This window comes from Penicillium alfredii, assembly GCF_028826965.1.
Source record: "Penicillium alfredii strain IBT 34128 chromosome Unknown utg000001l_segment0_segment0, whole genome shotgun sequence".
Classification (NCBI taxonomy): domain Eukaryota; kingdom Fungi; phylum Ascomycota; class Eurotiomycetes; order Eurotiales; family Aspergillaceae; genus Penicillium; species Penicillium alfredii.
The window spans coordinates 19,844-41,003 of record NW_026622698.1 but is presented as its reverse complement, the minus strand read 5'-3'; the positions used below and the strand labels follow the sequence as shown (position 1 = coordinate 41,003).

Below are 21,160 nucleotides of genomic sequence, written 5' to 3'. Positions count from 1 at the left end.
CAGGTGTAGGTGAAGTTGTGATGGTGATTGGAGCCATAATTGCGTGATTGGAAACTGAGCAGAAGGATTTGGCTACGAGCTTCCACGCAGCGATTGCGCTAGGCCCTGGGCCTTGCCCTTGTGGACCCTATCCAAATCGCGGTGGCTGATGGCGATAGCTTGATCCTGTCAAGAGCGTTCGATAAAATGCTTGGAGTCCACCGGGGCGCAACAGTGGGGGCGTAAGGGCGGAACAGTCCAGTTGTCACTTGCAGAGAAATCACCCGAAGAATACGCCCGGAACCTTCGCGATGGCTTCGATAGGAGTTTTTTCTATTTTGTATGATTATTATTTCCTCGTCTGGGGCGCTGCTATTTGTCTTCTCCCTTCCCCTGTCTCTCACTCGGGCATTCTTATCACACCATCCATTGTCTATAGTTGCCAAGCGGTGGGCTTGTCCATTCGGGGGCCAATGCCGGAATCCTCTGCTTCCTTGGTTTCAAATCTGACAGTGCCATACAGCGAATAGGACTTGTGCGAGGGAAATGGCTGGTTCTGTAGGGAAATGATCACTCGAACCTGTAAAATGCACAAAAACATAGTCTGCTAGCAGGTTGGCCGCAGCATATTGTCTCCGACACATGACTTCTTCAGCCCCTCTTATAATTAGGTCTACTCCATGGGCTATAGATCAGTAATGCTCTGTGGTTTGGAGAAGGCGAACCGCCTTTTCCGCCCCATGATTTTCGAGACAACCGGACCTGGTTATAGCAAAGAGGCTCACGGTAGTTCCACAATTAGCGTCCAACACAGGCATTTTGCCTTCAACAATACATAAGAGGTCTCATAATCGGGAATAGTGGACGATAGTGGACATTACCCACCGCTTCGAGTTGCTTGAGAGGACTTGGTAGGAACTAGACACTCGTCAATAATCCACAACTGTGAGCATGTACGCAACAAGGTGTTGATAAGCATTGGGCGTATATCTCAAAATCACATTGCCACAATATCTCTTCGGTTGAGGAGGCAAGAAGTTTACTATGACCGCGAAAACAAGGCTACATAACATATCTATGGAGTCAGAGCCAGCATTTCCCTTATTTCTCCTAAGTCTCCAGGGCTAGTTAGTTAAATATCGAGACATTAGTCATCCTGCCGTTGGTTTTTTTCCCCTCGAGAAAACAAAACTACATAAGAACAACTTCAAAACCAAAAAACCAATGCAAAGTTGCATAGGTTTTGTAGTTGATCTTATCCACTCTCGGCCAGTTTCATCACCGGGAGCTATTAACCCCGAAACCTTCAAGTGTCTGCATTTAAAGAGGCTTAGGTAGGTCCAATAGAGTAACGAATATGGGCGAATCAAACCCGATCTCTGAGCTATGTTGAAATAAGCGTTCTGAAATTGGTTGGAATCTGTTAAGGTATACGCTTAACTTGGTACTTGTTCTCCCGCAACCCTGACAACCAAGAGGTCACATTCCATTTTACCTCGTTTTTGACTTCCACGTGTGTTTCGATGCTAGAAAATTATGACAGTGCAGTGGCAATGCTATTTTTATTAGGCTTCAGGCTGATGGGGAAGGGTCCCTAGTCATTGCCGTGAAAATACACGGCGCTACATCTACATCTATATTGGGTCCACCCCAAGATAGGTATCAATGGCCGAGTGCTAGAGTCGATCATGAGGCACCGACTAATTTCGACATGACATGGGACCGCCCATAATGTGCAAGAAATGCCCTTGAGGTGCCGAGACTTTTCAACATGAAAGAAAACGGATACAAGGTTGGCTGTACCGGGTTTGCCAAAGGCATGGCTCAAAGCGCAATAATGGGTATCCTGACCAAGGTTCAATATCAGTCGCCGAATAGTTAGCAGGGCGTCACGGTAGTAGAGTCAGTTGATCATGACGATCAAGGGGGAACCTCGACGAAAAGAGGAGGATCGGCGTGGTGCTCCCCTTCATGCTGTCCTGAAACATGCGGAACAGGGGTACGAGTTGACAAGCAGACGACTGCATTTGGAAGGACGAGGAAATCTATTCCTCAAAGCACAATTCTCTCAAGGTAAACCATGAACGTTGGTGCTGTGCGGAAATTCCCCAAACATACTTGAAGGGGGGCTGGCGTGGGGTAGGGGTAGGCGAGCACCGAGGGGAGGAGGAGGTTGAGGGGGCAAAGACGCTTATCGACAAGCCAGCGAGGACTAATATTCGGCGTTGGGGGGTTCCCCGCGATTCAATCCCTGGAAATGGAAATGACGTGGGACTCCACCCGATCCCAATATTGTGGGCGCTCACCACATGTATTTTGCATGTTACTGGACCGACCGAGGACCCGAGGTCCTCTGCGATGGCCAATACTGCTGGAATCCGGGGAAACCAGTGGGTTGTCTCGCCCATATTACCCTTCAGCCAGCGCCGGATTGACCCTGCTAAACCACTTAGAGGGACGCATGGACCTTGTTTCCCCCAACATTTCTGGTCAGGGCCGAGGCAGAATCCGGGGGCGCACTTCAAGGAGGGGTTTCATGTGGATGGGTGTCGATCACAAGCTGGGTCAGGATTTATATCACTGAGGCAGCCTCTGGGGAGGTGAAGTAAGAACCCCCCCCCCTTTTGGAAACACAAGGGATCTCAGCAGAAGAGAAACCCAGACGACTCCAACCCTCATCTTGATCGTCTCTCATTGACCCGAGTTGATTGCACTGTAAAATGGCCGCCGATGGACCTCGCCCTGGCTTCCTGGGCAACATCAATCCGACTCAAGAAGCGAACCTGCAGAAACTATGGTCAGTTTTGCTGAAGGCAGCTGAAGCTCCATCAGGAGAGGAAGACTCCAAACCGGCGACGGCCGGCACCGAGGAGAATGCCAGCCCACCCCAACCCCAGCGACGACTTTCTCTCCTGAGTCGTACTCAGAGCAACGTATCCGATACTGCGAGCGTCATCCCTGCTGGTCCCTACCAACAAAAGATCCTGACCTACATTAAGGAGCTGGGCGCCAATCCACCCGAGACCAAAGCCATCCAAAAGGCATTATCGGATATTACTCCTAGTGAGCTTCGCTTAGGGGTCTTGGATACTCTCAAGCACGACCATCCCGACGCAATGCTCCTGCGATTCCTGCGGGCTCGAAAGTGGGATGTCCCCAAGGCGTTTGCGATGATGATGGAGGCAATCGTCTGGCGGGTCAAGGAGATGCATGTCGATGGGGACGTGATGGCCAAGGGTGAGCTCCATGCCCTCAAGCAGTCCCGGAGCAACTCCAATCCCGCCGAGCAAAAGGCGGGCAAAGACCTTTTAGCCCAAATGCGCATGGGCAAGGGTTATGTGCATGGCACCGATCGACTGGGCCGCCCAATTGTGGTGGTCAAAGTGCGTCTACACAAGCCCGGTGCGCAGAGCGAGGAAACCCTCGAACGCTACATCGTCCATGTCATTGAGTCTGTGCGATTGACCCTGTCACCACCGGTCGAGACAGCGGTATGGGTTCTCTTTCCCCTCTGCCTCGGAGACCAGATGACTGACAATACCGCAGGCTGTTTTGTTTGACATGACCGGGTTCTCTCTATCCAACATGGTAGGTAGTCTGTGATGCGCGTTAATTACACCCCTATCGATCGTCAACTGACATCTGCTGTGTAGGAGTATCCGCCCGTTAAGTTTATCTTGAAATGCTTCGAAGCAAATTACCCAGAATCCCTCGGTATTCTATTGATCCACAACGCGCCATGGGTGTTTTCAGGTTGGTCTACTTCCACCCCCGATAGAATGCCAGACCCTGATGCGGAGTCTAACGCTTTCTCGTAGGCATATGGAGACTGATTCGGGGCTGGATGGACCCCGATATTGCCGCCAAGGTCGCCTTCACCAACAGTACGGATGATCTGGAAAAGTTCATTCCTCGAGATCAAATCGTGGAGGAGCTCGGCGGCAACGAGAAGTGGAAATACGAATACATAGAGCCCGATGCAAAGGAAAACGACAAAATGAATGATACGACGACACGGGACGCCCTTCTTGCCGAGCGGGAGCAAATTGGCGAGGTATTCCTAAGTACCACCTCGTCCTGGATTGAAGCAAGTAAATCCAAGGATGCCAACAAGGTCCAAGCGAGCGAGAGCCAGAGAGCCTTTTTAGCGGAGAGGCTGCGAGTCAATCACTGGAAGCTGGACCCCTATGTCCGAGCGCGTCTTTGCCTGGACCGCATGAGAGTCATCCAAGAAGGTGGCAAGATCAATTTCTATCCCAAAGATACACCTGCGGAGAACGTCACAGAGGTGGCCAAGGCATCGGAAGTGAAGCATTTGGAAAGCGTCGATGGCAACTCTGCGCAGGCCACTGTATCTTAAAGCTACACATACCCTTGTTCGATTGTTTGATTTTTGGTTTCCCTTTCAATGCTTAGATGGTCTTTATTCTAGTGAAATTTGAAATTTTAAAGATCTACCCTCCTTCGAGATAGATCCAGTACTGGGGTCAAGATCTTCGGCTGAGGCTTAGGGGTTAGTGGACACTTTTTAAGGTTGACTGGTCTAGTTTTGGACTGTATGATCTAGCTATGGGGATAAAGACTACAGCAAATCCTCATTTTGTGGCATATACGAGAAGGCCTTTTTTTTCTTCCCTTTCTTCCCTTCCCTTTTCTTCTTTTTTTTTTTTTTTTTTTTTTTTGGTGCATGCCTGTGTGAGCACATCAGAAGAAACAACAGCCGCCTTCTACCGGGTTTGTTTTAGCGTTCTCTTACTATCAAGGTATCTTGCGTCAGATTTAAAAGCGAGGATCACATCCCTTGGTATCTCCTAGAGTTAATGCAAGCTCATATCCAGATTTTGAGAATTTCAGTCTCCACAAGTGAGGAACAGCTTGCTGGCCGAGACATCAACACCTGACGTACAAGTCACGGAATAGACTCGGACTACAGAAGGTCATCCTTGTGGAAGCTATTTCTTTCTTTCCTTGGTTTCCACCGCGATAAACTCCGTATAATCAACGACCGGTAGATTTCGGTTCGGCGGAGTTGACTTTATCCGCCCATATCGAACACGATTCAGTCGAAGAATGAACTGTGGTGGCTGCAACTTGGAATGTCCAGGCACAAAAAAAAAAAAGGAAAGATAGCAACAGCCCTATGCACCACGATCCAATTCTGAACCTGACCATTCAATGCATAAGGGAACATTCAATATAGCACATCGTGGACGCCTAGTGTCTCTATCTCCGAGATTAGGTCTAAATTTCCGGATTCGACGCTGCCAAGACGTTTCGTCCGAGACTGAATATGCTTAAATCTTAGAATGGTTCGCTTTGACGCGTCATAGCGAGCTGTGAGGGGCTTCTCTATCCCTCTTTCTCCGTCCTTCGGCCTTTTTCCCTTCTGCAAATGAACTAAGAATGCCCAATGGGCCTTGGAGAGTGGATCCTCCTAGCTACATATCTCATGGGACGCGTCGGGGAGAGTGACAAAAGAAGAAAAGCGGCAGATGGTGATGATGCCTGTTGTCGTAACCACTAATTAGATTCCCGACAATGGGGCAGCATAGGATCTCCATTTAAAACAGATTCTTTCGCCCGTCCTAAAGTATTCGCATCACCTGCCACACTCACTTGAAGCTGCTCGTTTTGAAACCCATTTTGATATCTTGACGGCGCAATGAGATTCCATTCGGTACTCGCCGGTACCCGTCGCCCTTGAGCTAGCCATGCTCTGAGCTTGAAAGATGTCTGCACTACCGCCCACCCCCAGTCGGCACTGCCTCCAGGTGGCCTCGTTGACGGCCTCGTGATGAAGCCGTCTTCTGTGACCGCAGCCCCTGTGTATAACGCTTCGGCTAGGGGTCAATAGTTCTACCCCGATGCCACATTTGACTACTGTAACGTCACTTTCGCCTACTCACATGCAGGCCGTCATTACCAGGTACTCCTGGAACTCTGGTTACCAGTACCAGAGAAGTTTCAGAAATGTTGGCTCTCCACCGGTGGTGGGGGGTTTGCTATTAACTCTGGCTCTTCTTCTCTCCCCGGGGATGTCATGTACGGCGCTGCCGCTGGCATCACAGGCGGGGGCTTCGGAGGCTTCACCCAACAGCTCGAAGACGCTTTTCTGCTTGCCAACGGCACAATCAACCGTGACGCGCTCTACATGTTTGGATACAAAGCCCAGCACAAACTTACTTTTGATTGGAAAGGCCTTTACCAAGCGATTCTTTGGGGTCAAGGATAAGCTGTATGCCTACTACCAGGGTTGTTCTGAGGGTGGCCGTGAAGGCTGGAGCCAAGTACAGCGCTATGCGACGGAATGGGATGGCGCAGTCATCGGCGCCCCAGCCATGCGCTATGGCCAGCAACAAGTCAACCACCTCTACCCAGACGTGGTGGAACACACCCTGGGCTACTACCCCCATCCTTGCGAACTGGAGAAAATCATGAACTTGACCATTACCGCCTGCGACACTCTGGATGGTCGCAAGGATGGCGTCGTGGCTCGAACGGATCTCTGCAAGCTGCACTTCAACATTAACTCGACAATCGGTGCACACTACTCCTGTGCAGCATCCTCCTCTACTACCCAGCTCAAGAAGCGCGTTTCTCTGAACAGCACCACCCCGGCTCAGAACGGGACTATGTCCTTGAAGGGTGCCGCCGTGGCCAGTAAAATGCCGGAGGGGCTTCACACCCTGGATAGGAAACGAGCTTATATCTGGTACCAGCCAACGGCTGCGTTTGATGATGCCCAGACTCGGTACAATTCGAAGACCGGGAAATGGGGGCTGGACATCACGTCCTTGGGCGGCGAATGGGTTACTTGATTCCTCCAGCTGGTGGACTCGGACAACCTCCCCAATTTGCAAAATGTCACCTATGATACTGTGGCAGAGTGGATGGCCTTGGCTTGGTCTCGGTACGACGATGTTTTGCAGACCACGATGCCCGATCTAACCGCATTCCAAGCTGCCGGTGGGAAGATCCTTACGGTTCATGGCGAATCAGACTCCAGTATTCCAGCTGGCTCCTCGGTTCATTATCATGAGTCAGTGCGCAGGGCCATGTACCCGGAATCGTCTTACCAGGATGGCAGCCGCGCCATGGCGGACTGGTATCGCCTCTATTTGATCCCAGGGGCTGCACACTGCAGCCCCAGTAACTCCCAGCGATGGCCCCTTCCCCCAGACGACCCTGGAGACGCTGATTGCGTGGGTTGAAAAGGGTCAAGCCCCTGACCGGCTGAACGCCACTGTGCTCCAGGGTCAGAACAAGGGTGAGAAGCAGCAGCTGTGCACCTAGCCGTTGCGTCCACTGTGGAAGAAGAATGGTACCATTTTGTACTGCGTCTACGATCAAGCGTCTATCGACACTTGGACCCATGACTTCAACGCCTACAAGGTTTCACTGTACTAGATGCAGACAAGCACTAGGTAAAGGGAGTCTACATTCTTTTAGTTTAACGCGTGGGCACAAGAACATTTCTTGTAGACCAGGCGAGCCCAATGCCGGGTCATCTCTTTTTACCTCCCAGTCTTTCGTCTGAATATACCATTAAAGGTGCAAATTGGCCTCATTTGATTGTTATTCAGGCCCCTGTCCAACATGTAAGTTATATTTAAATCGATTGATAGTGTCGTGTCCTGGGAATCAATTTCAAACTGTCATTGATCAGGGGTAGGGATTTTAATGTAGAACTGTAATCGAAGTGGTATCATTAAAAATATAAAAGTTTCCAGCGGGTTTGCCGATGGATAATGTTCCAAAAGTTTCCAGAGCTTAGAACAGGGTTGCCAGCAAACCACAGAAGCCCCAACACCACGAGCAAAGAAACCAACGCAGACGCGGCTTTTCAGAATTTAACAACACAGGCCCGGAGGACTTCATATAAAACTCCGGGCTCGCCAACAATATCATCATTGCTTTGGGACATGGTGAAGCTCTAACCCCTCCCCGCCCTGATCGCTGCAACTAGAAAAGCTGCGCAACCGTTGCTTCCCACGAGACGGATACATGTTTCGACTATCATGCTTCACTCCACTGAGTGCGGACTGGCGGTTTGTTTTGCGAAACGGCCTCACAAATAAGCGAGTCAAAAGTTTTCGGCAAGCGGTTTGGGAGGTGATGACATAGACGATTCCGTTCCAGAAGGCCTGTAAGGGGAAGACAAAGGATGCAACGTAGTTCAGCGGGAAGTTCATTCCCATTGGATCCACGAGGGCATAGACACGATTAACGCTAGTTGGAATCTGGAGAATCAAATCAGATGAGAATCTTTTTTTTGGTGCTCGGGGAATTGCATACCCAAGTAATCATGAGGACCAGGAAGAATAAAAAGGCAACCCGAGCATAGAGCCAAGCCTCTTGGTTCTGTGCCTGCTCTGCTGCATTCCGGGTAATGCTGCGGACTCGAAGAGCATCGGGCATGTTCGATTGTGGCTTTTGAGGGTCGGCCTCTACCTGAACAGCATAGACGTCATGATCAGGCGTCAGTTCCGAAATGCCATGCGGGCCTGCGTCTTGCACAATTGGCCGCTCCTCATGCGTGATCTTGACTTCGGTGGTGATAGTGTTGACAAAGGGACTCTCGTTCAGAGGGTTCAAGTAACCATCTAGATGCTCTCTCTTGTCCCAGATGGCCTTGGCAGTCATGGCATAGATGACAAAGGCAAACAGTAGGGCGACCCTAAACACATCGTTAGATCCTCATCATACTGTCCAGCATTGATCCACCTACCAAACAATACCGTAAAGGAAGACGATTCGCATAAAATCCCATTCGGACGTAATCCAGCACCAGATTGTCGCGTCGCCGTACATGCGGCCTCGTCCCGGAGTCGAGATGAAGATGAAGGTAAGGGAGGGAATCAGTGAAAGGATGAAGCTGAGAATCAGGTAGATGACGTCCAGGGATCGCAGCTGCTCCACCGTATAATTTCGAAAGAAAACCAGGTAGACATTGACCGCCATGAAGAAAGCCCAGTAGCAGTCCACGCCCAGGAACATCTCGACTAGAAAGCCCTGGAACTGACATAGACCAGAGTCCCGTCCTGCGGCGGGTCCGGATTCCGAAATCAAGGCGGCAATGTTCGATCCCAAGTTGCCCCAGCTAGCGAAATAGATCAGGCGATTGATGGGTTTGTCGAAGCCTGGAACGAAAAGGTATGTCACGATCACAAAAACGATGCATATAATCGAGACAGAAGAGTTGACTCGCTCCGTGACCACCAGGGCATGGTGCTGGTAGTTCGTCAAGTCCGACATGTTGGCCAAGAAATCCCCTAAGGACGCTGTTCAAAAAGAGATTAGATGTCAGTTTCGTCCCAAGAGCTGGATGTTGGCTTCAAACATACTGCCTGGGACAAAGCACAAGCGAGGATGCAAATCACTTCCGTCAGAACACTATTGACTGCACAGAAGGAACGGAGTGGCTGCACCCGAAAAGCAACCCTGGCAAGTGAAATGGAGGAAGCCAGAAGAAGAATGTGTCAAAAATTGAATCTGGGGCAAGCGATCATTATAGGGCGCTTCTCCACCAGGGAGAGCCAGACTCGCAGGAAAAACTCCTGAATGCACTCGCTCAGTCCGTTAGAAGGATTACGGGCAGGATTTAGCGTCTCGAAGGGTCGCTCGCTATCAAGTACTGGGCGACGATGATCAATACCTCGTTCAGGGCGCTGCGGAGTATAGGTCCATATGCTTAGCCGTGCCACGAGGTGGCGGCACAGACATGATCAACGCATTTAGAAGCCCGGTTTGATGAAAAACGGTGATCCTTGGTTTTGCAGGAAGCATCCTACACATCCTACAGGGGTAAGTCCCACTATTATTCTCCCATACCAAGGCTTATGGGGCCGGGACGTGCAGGGGCCACCCTTCGGGGCCGTGGGGGCCACTGGACGGGCCGTACGATCGGCGAGTCCACGAGAATAACGGCTGGCGAAAAGTAAATCTTCATAGCGAAGAAGATATCCTACAACTTTTTGATCAAAGGGGGACAGTCTTCAATTGACATTCGAATGATGAGCTGGCTTAGGGTTTAGTTATGAGTGGAAACATGGGCGCCGAGTTAAACTGGGGCCGGACCTGATTCAGGGCGTAAAGGATTTAGTAGATGGGCTTTGCAGGAGAAACCCATGCTTAAAATGATGCGATGTGACAGCGCAGGAGAACATTTCCCGTCCCCGCTGGAAATGGTTCCTTATTGGGAATTAGCACCAAATCCTTCTCGCCCCTCTGCAGCGAGGCATAATCCTGATGGGACATAGTCCGAATAATGTTGGCTGCGAATAATGCACAGGAAGCGACTGCAGGATTCAAACAATAGTCAATCGATAGTATTGAATAGGAGATAGAATAGGAATAGGAGAAATAGAAAGACACTCCAGGCGGTGCTATCCAACTTGCTCCCCTACGACTACCATAGAAATTCATCCTATCCGGGTCCACATATGTCCATGATCTCGGAGTAACTCGCTGCTGAAAAATGTGCCATGTTTGGTCTCGCATATTTTATGATCTCACCCCCAAACTCATTCAGGGGTGCGAATCCTGAATTTCGAGTTGCAGCACTTTAAAGAAAGACGTGTGAACCTTGACGAACAGCCTGTCAGGACAGGGATACCGAGCTAGACTTAATCCTTGACAGCCCCAAGTAGAATTTTTTTCCGCCATCAACCCACCCCCGCCAAATAGTAGGATGAGGCCACCTTTGTCTTGGGTGGATACAGTGGCGCGAGTCAGTGCTTCTCGTGCCCTACATCCAGTTTCATTATCGTTGATCCCAGGCTTCCACCACTAAATCTAAGCACCTTCACTGGCCAAGGTTATGTGGGTCACAATATTCATTGGCCTCTCGGGGGGCGTTCCTGAACCAACCCCTCCCCTAAGACCCGTGTTAGTTGATGGGGGCGGTTTGACAATAGCCGATCAGTGGAGATACCCCGATAGCCCAGCGCCCGTCCAATGTACCGACTTTTTTTTTGTTAGTTTTGCCATGTTTCTTAAGGGGGATTTCCAGTCCAATTCGGACTGATAGTCTTGAGGTTATTGACAGAACTATCACTTCTTGTTATATTATTGAATCCTTATTTGATCCCACAAGGGCTTTGCCATAGCTACTCTGTACTATTGCCTTTCTTATTTCCATAGTCAGGTTTTCTAGTGCAGGATCAATGTCCATCTCCTATTCAGATTGAAATAAATGGCCTGTAGTTAACCGGGCATATACCTGTCTAAAAGAAATAAACACACATGGAGTACACCAGCCGCTGACCCTATATATTTGTAAAGGGTCTATAGAGATGGTGAGGCATGAAGCTATTCCCAACTGACGGAAGGGGTGGATCAGGTGATATTATATGATCTCGAGAGATATAGGAAGTTGGGGTGCTGATAGGCAGAACCCAGATCAGATGAACATTTGCCAAATTTTGAGTCTATATTCGGACCGAAATTATAATGTTCCAAATGTGGAGTCAACATTTGGAATATGGAATAAGCTTATGTAAACGTATTATGATTGGGGGTATTGATAGGGGCTTTACAGGATTTTCGCTATTGGCAATACATTTTCTTATGTAATATGGATTTTCGCTGGGGGTATTGATAGGGGCACCTCAAGATTTTCGCTATTGACACCTCATTATATTATGTAATACTCATTTTGACTTATATAATCTTTTTTGATCCATTTTCTAATCACATGATCCTCTTATCCTAACCACCAAAAACAGGTTACCCTATTTGGCAATAGGGCAACTTCGACATGTATGCCCAATTTCGCCGCAATTCGAACACTTTGGGGGCGCCTTCCTTTTTTTGATTGGTCTAGCCCCCTCGCTCCTATCTGATATCTGCGTAGATTGCCTTTTTGGGAAAGCAGCAGGCTGAATTCGGGGATTTAGCAGTGGCTGCCAGGCGATATCAGATAAATCTTCAACCCTAATTCGCCAGAATGGATGAATATCAGCCAATGGGATTGCTTCTTTTTTTGCGAGCAAATCAGCAATTCGATACTTGTATAGTAACCCTATAGTACTCGTCCAATAATTGGTATATATACCAAGAGGTAGACCTGGACAGACCCGCGGACAACCCATATAGGTCGACCTGTGGGTCAGCCTATGGGCGGGTCGTGGGTCAGACCTCTTGACCCGTGGGCGGGTCAAGATTTTTTTGACCCGTCCCGCGGGTTAATAGATTAACCTATTTGACCTATTTAGGTAGATATTTTATTAACTATATGATTTTTATAAATTATATTATTCTTGGCTGTATTTTTAGGTATTATATTTATTTTAGTTAAATAATTTTTTATAGTAATTAGGAGAATAATTCTTAGAAAATAATTCTAGAGAATATTATTTTAAATATTAATCGATTTTAATTTTAAAGCTTATAATTATTAAGTATTTATAGGTATTTACGAACCCTATTAGAAATCCGCGGGAGGCTATAATTATTTTTATAATTACTCCTTAATTTTTCTTACTACAATTAGTAAGGTATATCGACTATAATTATTAGATCTATAGTATTCTTTTTTTTATTATCACTAATTAGTATAATCTCTTTATAAGTCTTTTAAGTCTCTTTTTCCTCCTATATAATTTCTAACTTATCCTACTCCCGAAGCTCTTAAATAAATATAAGCTACTTCTCTTTAACTTTAAATTTAGTAATATATATAAATATTATTAGATCCTATATAATAGATATATTTAATGCCTTTTATCGATAATAATAAATATTATATATAGAATTAAATAATCGCTTAATATTAGTATTAGTAACTAGGATCGAGAGGAGATTATAGGTAAGGTTTATAAATATAGGAAATTTATATTAATAATCCTTCTAGAACTAATAGGGTAGGATTAGGATAGTATCTAGATAGAAAATAGATTATAATAATTAGTATAATATTTAGATAGATTAGAACTAATATCTTTATTAAAACTAGGGTTCTAAAATAGGCCTTAAAACCCCGGTTTTAATAAAAGTAGAAAGATAGAAACTTAATAGATTAGAACTAGGGTTTTAAGCGATTATTTAGAACCCTGGTTTTAATAGAGGTATATATAGAAACTTATTTTCTTTAATATATCGTGTTATCTTAGACTAGAAGCTTAAGGTAGAAGAATCGGCTATTAAAAATATATTAAGCTCGTTAGTTTAATAGGACTATTTTATTTTAGATAGTGATTAAGAGCTTAGAATATTACTAATTTAGTAGTTTAGAAGCCGACCTTTAAGACTTTATTAGTATTAGATACTATAATCTATCTAAAGATAGTCCTAGTCTTTAATTTAAAAAAATTTAATCTTATACTAAGGGGCTAAGATAGTGCTAATTATATAGATATTACTAAGCTCTTTATTATCTATTATAGAGTAATACTTATAGAGTTTATCTTTAGCTAATTTAAGGGCTTAATATATCTATTATTTCTATCTAACCTTCTTTCTATTAAACTATCTAATTAATCTCTTAAGATAATTAAATAGTTTATTATAGATAGTAAAGATAGTATAAATAGTAATATCCTTTATTTTTAAGAGGACTATAATAAATTAGAAAAATAGTTAAGTAATATTAAGAAAGTAGTCGATCTAGTATTATTTATCTATATCGATTTTAAGATAAGGATAATTATATTTAGAGTAAAATCGATTAAAGACTAGTTATAACCGTTTTGTATACCGGAGTATTAAAAAGGTTAAATTCTATCTAGTTCGGATATCTTAAATTAGAATTAATCGAGGATAGTCGGGTTAGAGACTAAAGAAGGACTCCCGATATTAAGGGCTTATATTAATAAAGATCGTAAGGTTTCTAATCTAAAATATAAAGTAGATTAGTATTTTAACTAATAAATAAGGAGTATAGATATATATCTTTATAAGAGTTATCGTAATATCTTATTTTTATACTTTTCGACGGGCGTATTAGGTATATTCCTCGGATTAAATAGTCTTAGTTACCTCGTTCTAAGGGTTTACTTTTATCTAGCTAAATAGTTACTTTAAACTTAACTAAATTATATATATAATATATAGAACCCGAATAATTATTATCTTAGAGTTAATATCTAATAATTAAATAGAATCTTAGATATATAAAATAAAAGTAGAGTTATTCGATATATTATTAGTTATTACTATAAGTACTCAGTCTTCGATCTAATATTTCTAGAGGATATTAAGGAGGGTTATACTAAGATTCTGCCTAAAGTATATACCAGAAATAGGTTCAAAGCTAAATAAAACCTCTCGATAATTCTAGTCTATATTAATAAAATAGCTAGAGATAGCTATAAATACTTATTAAAATAGTAATATCTAATAGTTAAGACTAATAGAGAGTTTAATCTTAGATAAAAGCTTCTAAAGTAAATTTTTCTATTAATCTTAGGTTATTCCCTAGATTCGATACTATATAGTTTAATAGGAAGAGAAACTAGAGATAAACGATAATAATTAAGTTATTTAAAGAAGGGCTTAGAATTCAGGATACTTAATAATTTAAAAAAGAAGCTATAGAGTAATTATTATAGTAATTAATTATTACTTCTATAGCTCTTAGATAACTAGCTAAGCTATTCGAGGGGAGTTCTTGATTTAAGAAAGATTAGCCTATAAATTAAATAATAGCTATATAATATACTATATATTCTATAAGATATTAGATTATTAAATATTTAGTAATATTTTAGCCTTTCTAGTATATACTCCGATTCTAGTAATATTAGAGACTTATTATCCTATTTTTAGTATAGACTAGATAGTCTATAACCTTACTATATCGTTTATATAAGAGCTTTAGCTCTTTTATCACTAAATATATAATTTAATCAAAATATGACTATATATTAATCTATTATAGACCCTTCTAGTTTATCTTTTTTGTAGTATTATAAGAACCACTAATTTAGGTATTAAGCTACTAGTTTAAAAACTCTATTTTATTTATACTATTAAAAATTACTTAGGTCTTTTTCTAATCGTCGGATCGTTTTAGTATTAGTGGTATAATAGGAGGGAGGCTTTATTTAGTTTATTAGCTTTTTAGTAGTTCTAAGAGGGTATCGAGAAGTTGATTAGAATAGAAAATAGATGATTTAAACCCCTTACTCTTAATAAAAAAGGGAGGGTACGAGGTAGATAACTAAGATATAGAAGAGATATAGTAATAGTATATTAAAATAAAGGACTCGAGATATAGAAAAATAATCTAAGGTAAATTATCATAGATTTAGGGGAATATATAGGTCTAATATTTATTTCTTATTAGTAGATAGGATTCGGCATTATCCTAGTACTAAATTTTATAACTAATTAGAAGATACTCTACTAATATATACAAAGCTTATTAGATAGTAAGAAATAGATTAACGGGTTAACCTATAGGTTAACCCGTTAACCTAAATAATTAAGTAAGAGTAATACCCTAAGACTTTTATTTTTATCCCCTAAAAATTTTAACCTAACCAGCCAACCTTTTTACGTAGATATATTAGAACCGGGGCTATAAGTAAACGCGTAGATAGATTAAAACTAGGGTTTTAAGTAATCACGTAGATAGATTAAAACCCTAGTTCTAATAGAGGTAGAAAGACTACTATAAAAAGATATATATTTTATTATATCTAGTAAAAGAGGGACTATATAACTCTTTTATAATAAGAGACTCGAGATATAGAAAAATAATCTAAGGTAAATTATTGTAGATTTAGAGTAATATATAGGTCTAATACTTATTTCTTATTAATAGGTAGAATTTAGTACTATCCTAGTACTAAATTTTATAACTAATTAGAATAGGCTCTATTAATATATACGAAGTTTATTAGATAATAAGAAATAGATTAACAGGTTAACCTATAGGCTAATCTATTAACCTAAATAATTAGGTAAGAGTAATACCCTAAGATTTTTCTTTTTATCCCCAAAAAATTTTAACCTAACCAGCTAATATTATTATTTTATATAAATTCAGAAAAAATATTTAAAATAATTCTTTTATATAAATAAGACTATAATATACTTATATATTAATAAAGAAATATTAGATATTAGATTTATATCTATTTTATTATTTCTAATATATATAGTTTATTTATATAAAAAGTAGAAGTACTACTATAGACTTTAAATATATATTTTTAGGTTTAGTATAAGAAATAGTTAACTAATATCTTCTTTTGTCTATATCTATCTATTATAAAATATAATTCTTACCTTAAAATATTAAATTAATAAATTAATATATTATATATTCTAAATATATTATTACTATATAATATTCTTTTTATAAAGAGTTAGAATTATAAGTTATATTAGAACAAAAATAGTATTTAATAATAGTATATTATTAAAAAAGATAAGCAAATTATCTATCCTAATTAAGAAATTTATACTAAAATAGGTCAAAAATAGGTTGACCCGTTAACCCACAGATCAACCTATAGGCGGGTCAGGATTTTATTGACCCGACCCATGGGTCGTGGGTTTGGGTTATGGGTCAAGATCTTTGACCCATGGGACGGGTCTGTCCATGTCTACCAAGAGGGGCCTCTGGGGTAGCCCTACTAGCATAGATTCGCTGTATATCAATCTGCCTTAGCGAATATCGAGATACTCGCTTATTGAGAAAGGTATATAGCCAATCAGATGCTAGTATCAGATATATTATCTAATCTGCTTTAATCTGATATTCAATCAGATTATATTGGCTGATGATAGCCTTATGAATAGACTTCCATATAGTGAGTAAATCATTAGTAGAAGTATTCATATGCCGTTTTAGGACCGAATGCGCCCCCTCGACACGTGATGATGCATTATTACCAAAATAGGTAAGGTTTTTGGTCTAAGCATAGACAAATCTCTCTTTATAGGGTAGCTATATATCTACGAGATAGCGTATAATTAGTAGATAAGATCTCCTATAGATCCGATTAAGGTTATCAAGATTAACCTTATATTTATCTTCGGTAGATAATTAGACTAATTAACACTATATATATATAAATTCATCGAATTAAGGAGTATTTTCGTTTAATTAGCTAATATCTCGTTTTGCCCTCGCTAAAACTATTTTGTTAATATACTAAATATATAATAAATATAGAGTATAATACCCCTAGATACTATATATCGTATTTATTAAAGCTAATTCGCGATTAGTTACCAAAATCGGACGAAAATTAGATTTAGATAAGAGATTTAGCTAATTAAAAAAGGTCTAAAGTACCTAAATATAGCTTATTTTAACCTTATTAGGCATAAAATATAGAGCTACAGTGAATATATAGTTTAATAGCGTTATATCTATTATATAAAATAAAGGTATACCATACCGATTAGTCTTATATATATAATCTATAATAAAAACCTTAAAACATTAGCTAATAAAATCATATAAAAATAGATAAGATAAATACCTTATTATATAAATTAGCTAATTAAATTAACTAAGGATAAGAGAAAAGAAAAAATTCGATATACCCTATATTATCTTATTTAAATAAATATTTATAACCTTCTAAATCGAGTAGTATCTATAGATATTTAAGAATACTATATTCTCCTATCTCTTTTCGTCGAATTTCTGCTTATATATTATAGATATCGCGTGGTATAATTCGTTAATAAGGGGACTCGCTATATAGTATACTAATAATATATTTTAGTCTAATAGCAGAGAGTCGTTAAATTAAGGTTTTCTACGCTAGGGTAAATTAACGTGCGATTAGGTACGTTATTATATCTTGATTAGCAGAATAATTATACGTAGGGTTCTTTACCTAAAATAGCTAATCAGAACTCCTCTAGCGACTCCTATATACCAAAAATAGACAATTTTACCGCCGAGTACTCGTTTTACGCCTTTTAACGCCTACAGGCGCTTATATTCGGTCCGAATATACCCTAGATCTATCGCAGTAGAGATAGACTTGCTTATCAGTATTAGACCGCTTAATAGTAGTAGCATACCCCTGCGCTATACCCTATTAGCGTATAAAATCGACCAATTCATCCCGATTAGGGAAGGTTCATTATGGTAGGGGCAGCAGATCGGTAATAGCAGCGGTAGGCGAATCAGCATACGAATCGGCAGGCGAATCAGTAGGCGAATTAGCGAGGGGTCTAGTAGGCAAATCGACAGTCGAATTACCAGTAGTAGCAGCAGAGATATCAGGGGGAGTAGTGGCAGTAGGGGTGCTAGGGGTAGGCATAGCGGGGTTGGTTTGCATGGTATGCATGATAGAGCAGACGAAGCAGATAGGGTATGCAGAAAGCGAAGAACTAGCAGGGTAGTAATAGAAGAGAAAAAGAGATAAAGCAGAATATTGAGTAGATATACAGTATATAGTTGCTATAGTAATGAAAATTGATTATATCAGCGATTTTGCTTATATCAGAAAATAAGGTGTCAATAGCGAAAATCTTGAGGTGCCCCTATCAATACCCAAACGCATTTCCTTGCTTAGATGACTATTTTTGTTGGGACTGGGGTTCTGTCAGCATTTCTCCACCGCCTCCCTGACCGCCTGCAGCGGACCTGGAGCTAGCAGATAGCTTTCACTTCTCTTCTACTTCTCTTCAACCAACATACAGACAATTTGACTCTCTCTCTCTTCTGCTCTCTTTCCTCAGCAGTGCTTTTCCGGCTTCCCCTAGTGCTACCTGAGCATTTTCCCAATAAATTCTTTTTTATCACTTCTAGAACCAAAAAAAAATATTATTATAATGTTAAAAATATATGAAAAATAATATGTATATATATATATTATATTGATGTACTAAAAACGACTTGCATTACTTTATATAGTATAGGCGGTAACCTAATTGGGATGTGGACCCAGTGGGGCGGGGGATAAAATTCTGAACTGGCAGTGTAAGTAAGAGACCCCCAAAGAGTGGGTCAACCTTTAAGCCTCGATGACTGTGCCGCAGCGGCCCCTTCTCTCTATGAGGCTCGCTGTTGGGGGCGGATAGCCCTGCATGTAGAACTGCTTTATACGCTCGACGTATGATTTCGAACTGCATGGTTTCACACTCTGTCCTTATGCTCCCATGTCGACCAAGATCAACAGCAGTGTTGATTCGTAGGTTTAAAGTTCACTTCACAGTCGGCATAGTGAGTGTTGTAACCATCACTCCCAGTGAATGGTGTACTCGAATCATGGTCCCTGGGGGCCAACTTGATATAGCCTTGGACCCACCAGGGCAACTTACAAAGGAGTTAAACACAAGGCCAATGATTGACTATGTAAATAAGTTAGAACTAGTTGAGGGCTACTAATATCTCCTGTGGTGTCTTTATTTTCTCTTCCCCCACAACCTCCACAGCGCTATCTCCCATCCCTCAATCCACATACCAGCCACTATGAGGCTTTCCTTCATACTGGCGTTGGTTCATTGGCTCTCCCCTCTATTAGCATGGGGATCGCCTGATCTTGTCAAGTTGGACAAGCTCTTCTGGAGTCTCCCGTCCGGTCATACGGGAAGCTGTATGGACCACGATATGGAGACGATCATTCAAGAGGCAAGCATCCACATCAACAAGGCAGGATACCTCCTCAATTTCCTGATGAATGGGAGGGTCAAGAACAGCCAACTTTCAATCAACGCGCTCAATCTAGCATCGGAGTATTTCGGCATCGATTACGAGGAAGAAGACGATTGCGTCCTCGCAATCACTTGGGGATTAGATGCGGTAAGGGAGGCCTTTGGTAAAAGAGAAACCCCCCCCTTCTTCCTTTGGCATTTGAACAAATGATCTCGGGAGGCTGACTTCTTCGTGCGATTGTCAGATAATTACCGTGCTGCCTCAGTCTTGTTACAGGGCAAGAAGAGAAGATGGTATACCGAGTGCACTGATGACGACCTGTTTTGGGCGTCCACAATGGGCGATCTGGGCAACAAGACACACCCAGACATTCCTCTGGTGGAAGAATGGAACAAACTTCAAAAAAGGAAAACCGACTCGACGTCAAAGGGCTTTATATCGCCAAAAGCCTTTCGCCACAGAAAGACGGGGTCTACCAATACCAAAAAGTGAAATTCGCAACAGGAGGTCCCAAAGCAGGCCCCGACACGAAATACTGTGTGAGCACGACTGGCGGAGAAATGACAACAGCCAGCGTTACGCAACTCCCTCGCCTCTTGGTTCTTTGCAAGAAACTTTTTACCCTGAAAACTCTCCCCCAAGCAAGAGAGGAGGCAGAGAAACTAATGAAAACGAATGACCCATATATCGATGATTGTGAAACTAGAGCCTCTCATCTCGTGCACGAGCTTATGCACATGGTCAACTCGAGAAGTAAGTGTGTTGGTCCTCGCCCCGATCACAACCAGACTGACTCTGGACCTCCAGTTGTCGACGTGCCGGTGCGGGAAAATGGTGTGATAAAGTCGGTGTACGGCCCCGCGATGTGTAAGAAATTGGCCCGACAGAAATTTGATGAGACCTGGGGTAGGAAGGCTACTGACAACGCGGATAACTACCGGTTGTTCGCCTTGGGAGCCACCTTCAAGAATGTTAACTGGTGGCCGCAGGGGTACGCGGTTAATGTCGAGGGTGAATCAGATAACTAGGAAGCTGTCCTTGAACGAGAATTGAGAATTGAGAAATGCCGTAGTGAGGACATTGGATGATCGATAGAAATTGACTATAGAATCATTTGATAGGGCGGGATTGCGCGTTGATAACCTCGGGTTTCAACATATGACGGTTTCTTTATAAACCGAAGAACCCGCTGTTCTTGGGTGACTTTTTGTTTTGCACCCTCATGCGACCGCCTCTTCTTTACGGGACTGTGACTCTGAGCGTTCGGGGTGTTGATTCGGCTCGTCGTGAGGCTCCCTTCCTTAGACCTGGATAGACCCGCGGACAACCTATATGGGTCGACCTGTGGGTCAGCCTATAGGCGGGTCGTGGGTCAGACCTCTTGACCCGTGGGCGGGTTTAGGGTGTTAGGGTGCTAGCAGGGAATGCCGTCGGTATCGGTCGGAAAACACCGCTAGATTTCGTCCGAGCGTCCGGGGGGTACCGGTCGGTCTTGGCGGGTATCAGCTGTTTCGGTAGGTGGATCCGGGTATCGGGCGGGTGATTGGGCCCGACCGATACCGTGGCGGGGCGCGCGAGGGTATTAGACGGGTGATTAGGTCCGCCTGATAC

General features: G+C 42.6%; 4 protein-coding genes across 4 annotated transcripts; 3 read left to right on the top strand and 1 right to left on the bottom strand.

The window, feature by feature from the left end:
* Positions 1 to 2,699: 2,699 nt before the first annotated feature.
* On the top strand, positions 2,700 to 4,339 carry NUU61_000004 (CRAL-TRIO domain-containing protein; the record flags this gene model as incomplete). Its single annotated transcript, XM_056650588.1, has 4 exons — positions 2,700 to 3,470; positions 3,526 to 3,567; positions 3,633 to 3,732; positions 3,798 to 4,339. 4 exons carry the CDS (start codon positions 2,700 to 2,702, stop codon positions 4,337 to 4,339), a joined length of 1,455 nt encoding a protein of 484 aa, XP_056515438.1.
* Positions 4,340 to 5,885: 1,546 nt separating this feature from the next.
* Positions 5,886 to 7,272, top strand: NUU61_000003 (tannase and feruloyl esterase; the record flags this gene model as incomplete). The annotated part of the gene is made up of 3 exons (XM_056650587.1): positions 5,886 to 6,788; positions 6,909 to 7,084; positions 7,140 to 7,272. 3 exons carry the CDS (start codon positions 5,886 to 5,888, stop codon positions 7,270 to 7,272), a joined length of 1,212 nt encoding a protein of 403 aa, XP_056515437.1.
* A 614-nt stretch (positions 7,273 to 7,886) lies between these two features.
* Positions 7,887 to 9,234, bottom strand: NUU61_000002 (G protein coupled receptor family protein; the record flags this gene model as incomplete). The annotated part of the gene is made up of 3 exons (XM_056650586.1): positions 7,887 to 8,219; positions 8,275 to 8,656; positions 8,708 to 9,234. The coding sequence occupies 3 exons, from the start codon at positions 9,232 to 9,234 to the stop codon at positions 7,887 to 7,889; spliced, it is 1,242 nt and encodes a 413-aa protein (XP_056515436.1).
* Positions 9,235 to 19,366: 10,132 nt separating this feature from the next.
* On the top strand, positions 19,367 to 20,577 carry NUU61_000001 (uncharacterized protein; the record flags this gene model as incomplete). The annotated part of the gene is made up of 3 exons (XM_056650585.1): positions 19,367 to 19,696; positions 19,957 to 20,302; positions 20,357 to 20,577. The coding sequence occupies 3 exons, from the start codon at positions 19,367 to 19,369 to the stop codon at positions 20,575 to 20,577; spliced, it is 897 nt and encodes a 298-aa protein (XP_056515435.1).
* Between the last annotated feature and the right edge of the window lie 583 nt (positions 20,578 to 21,160).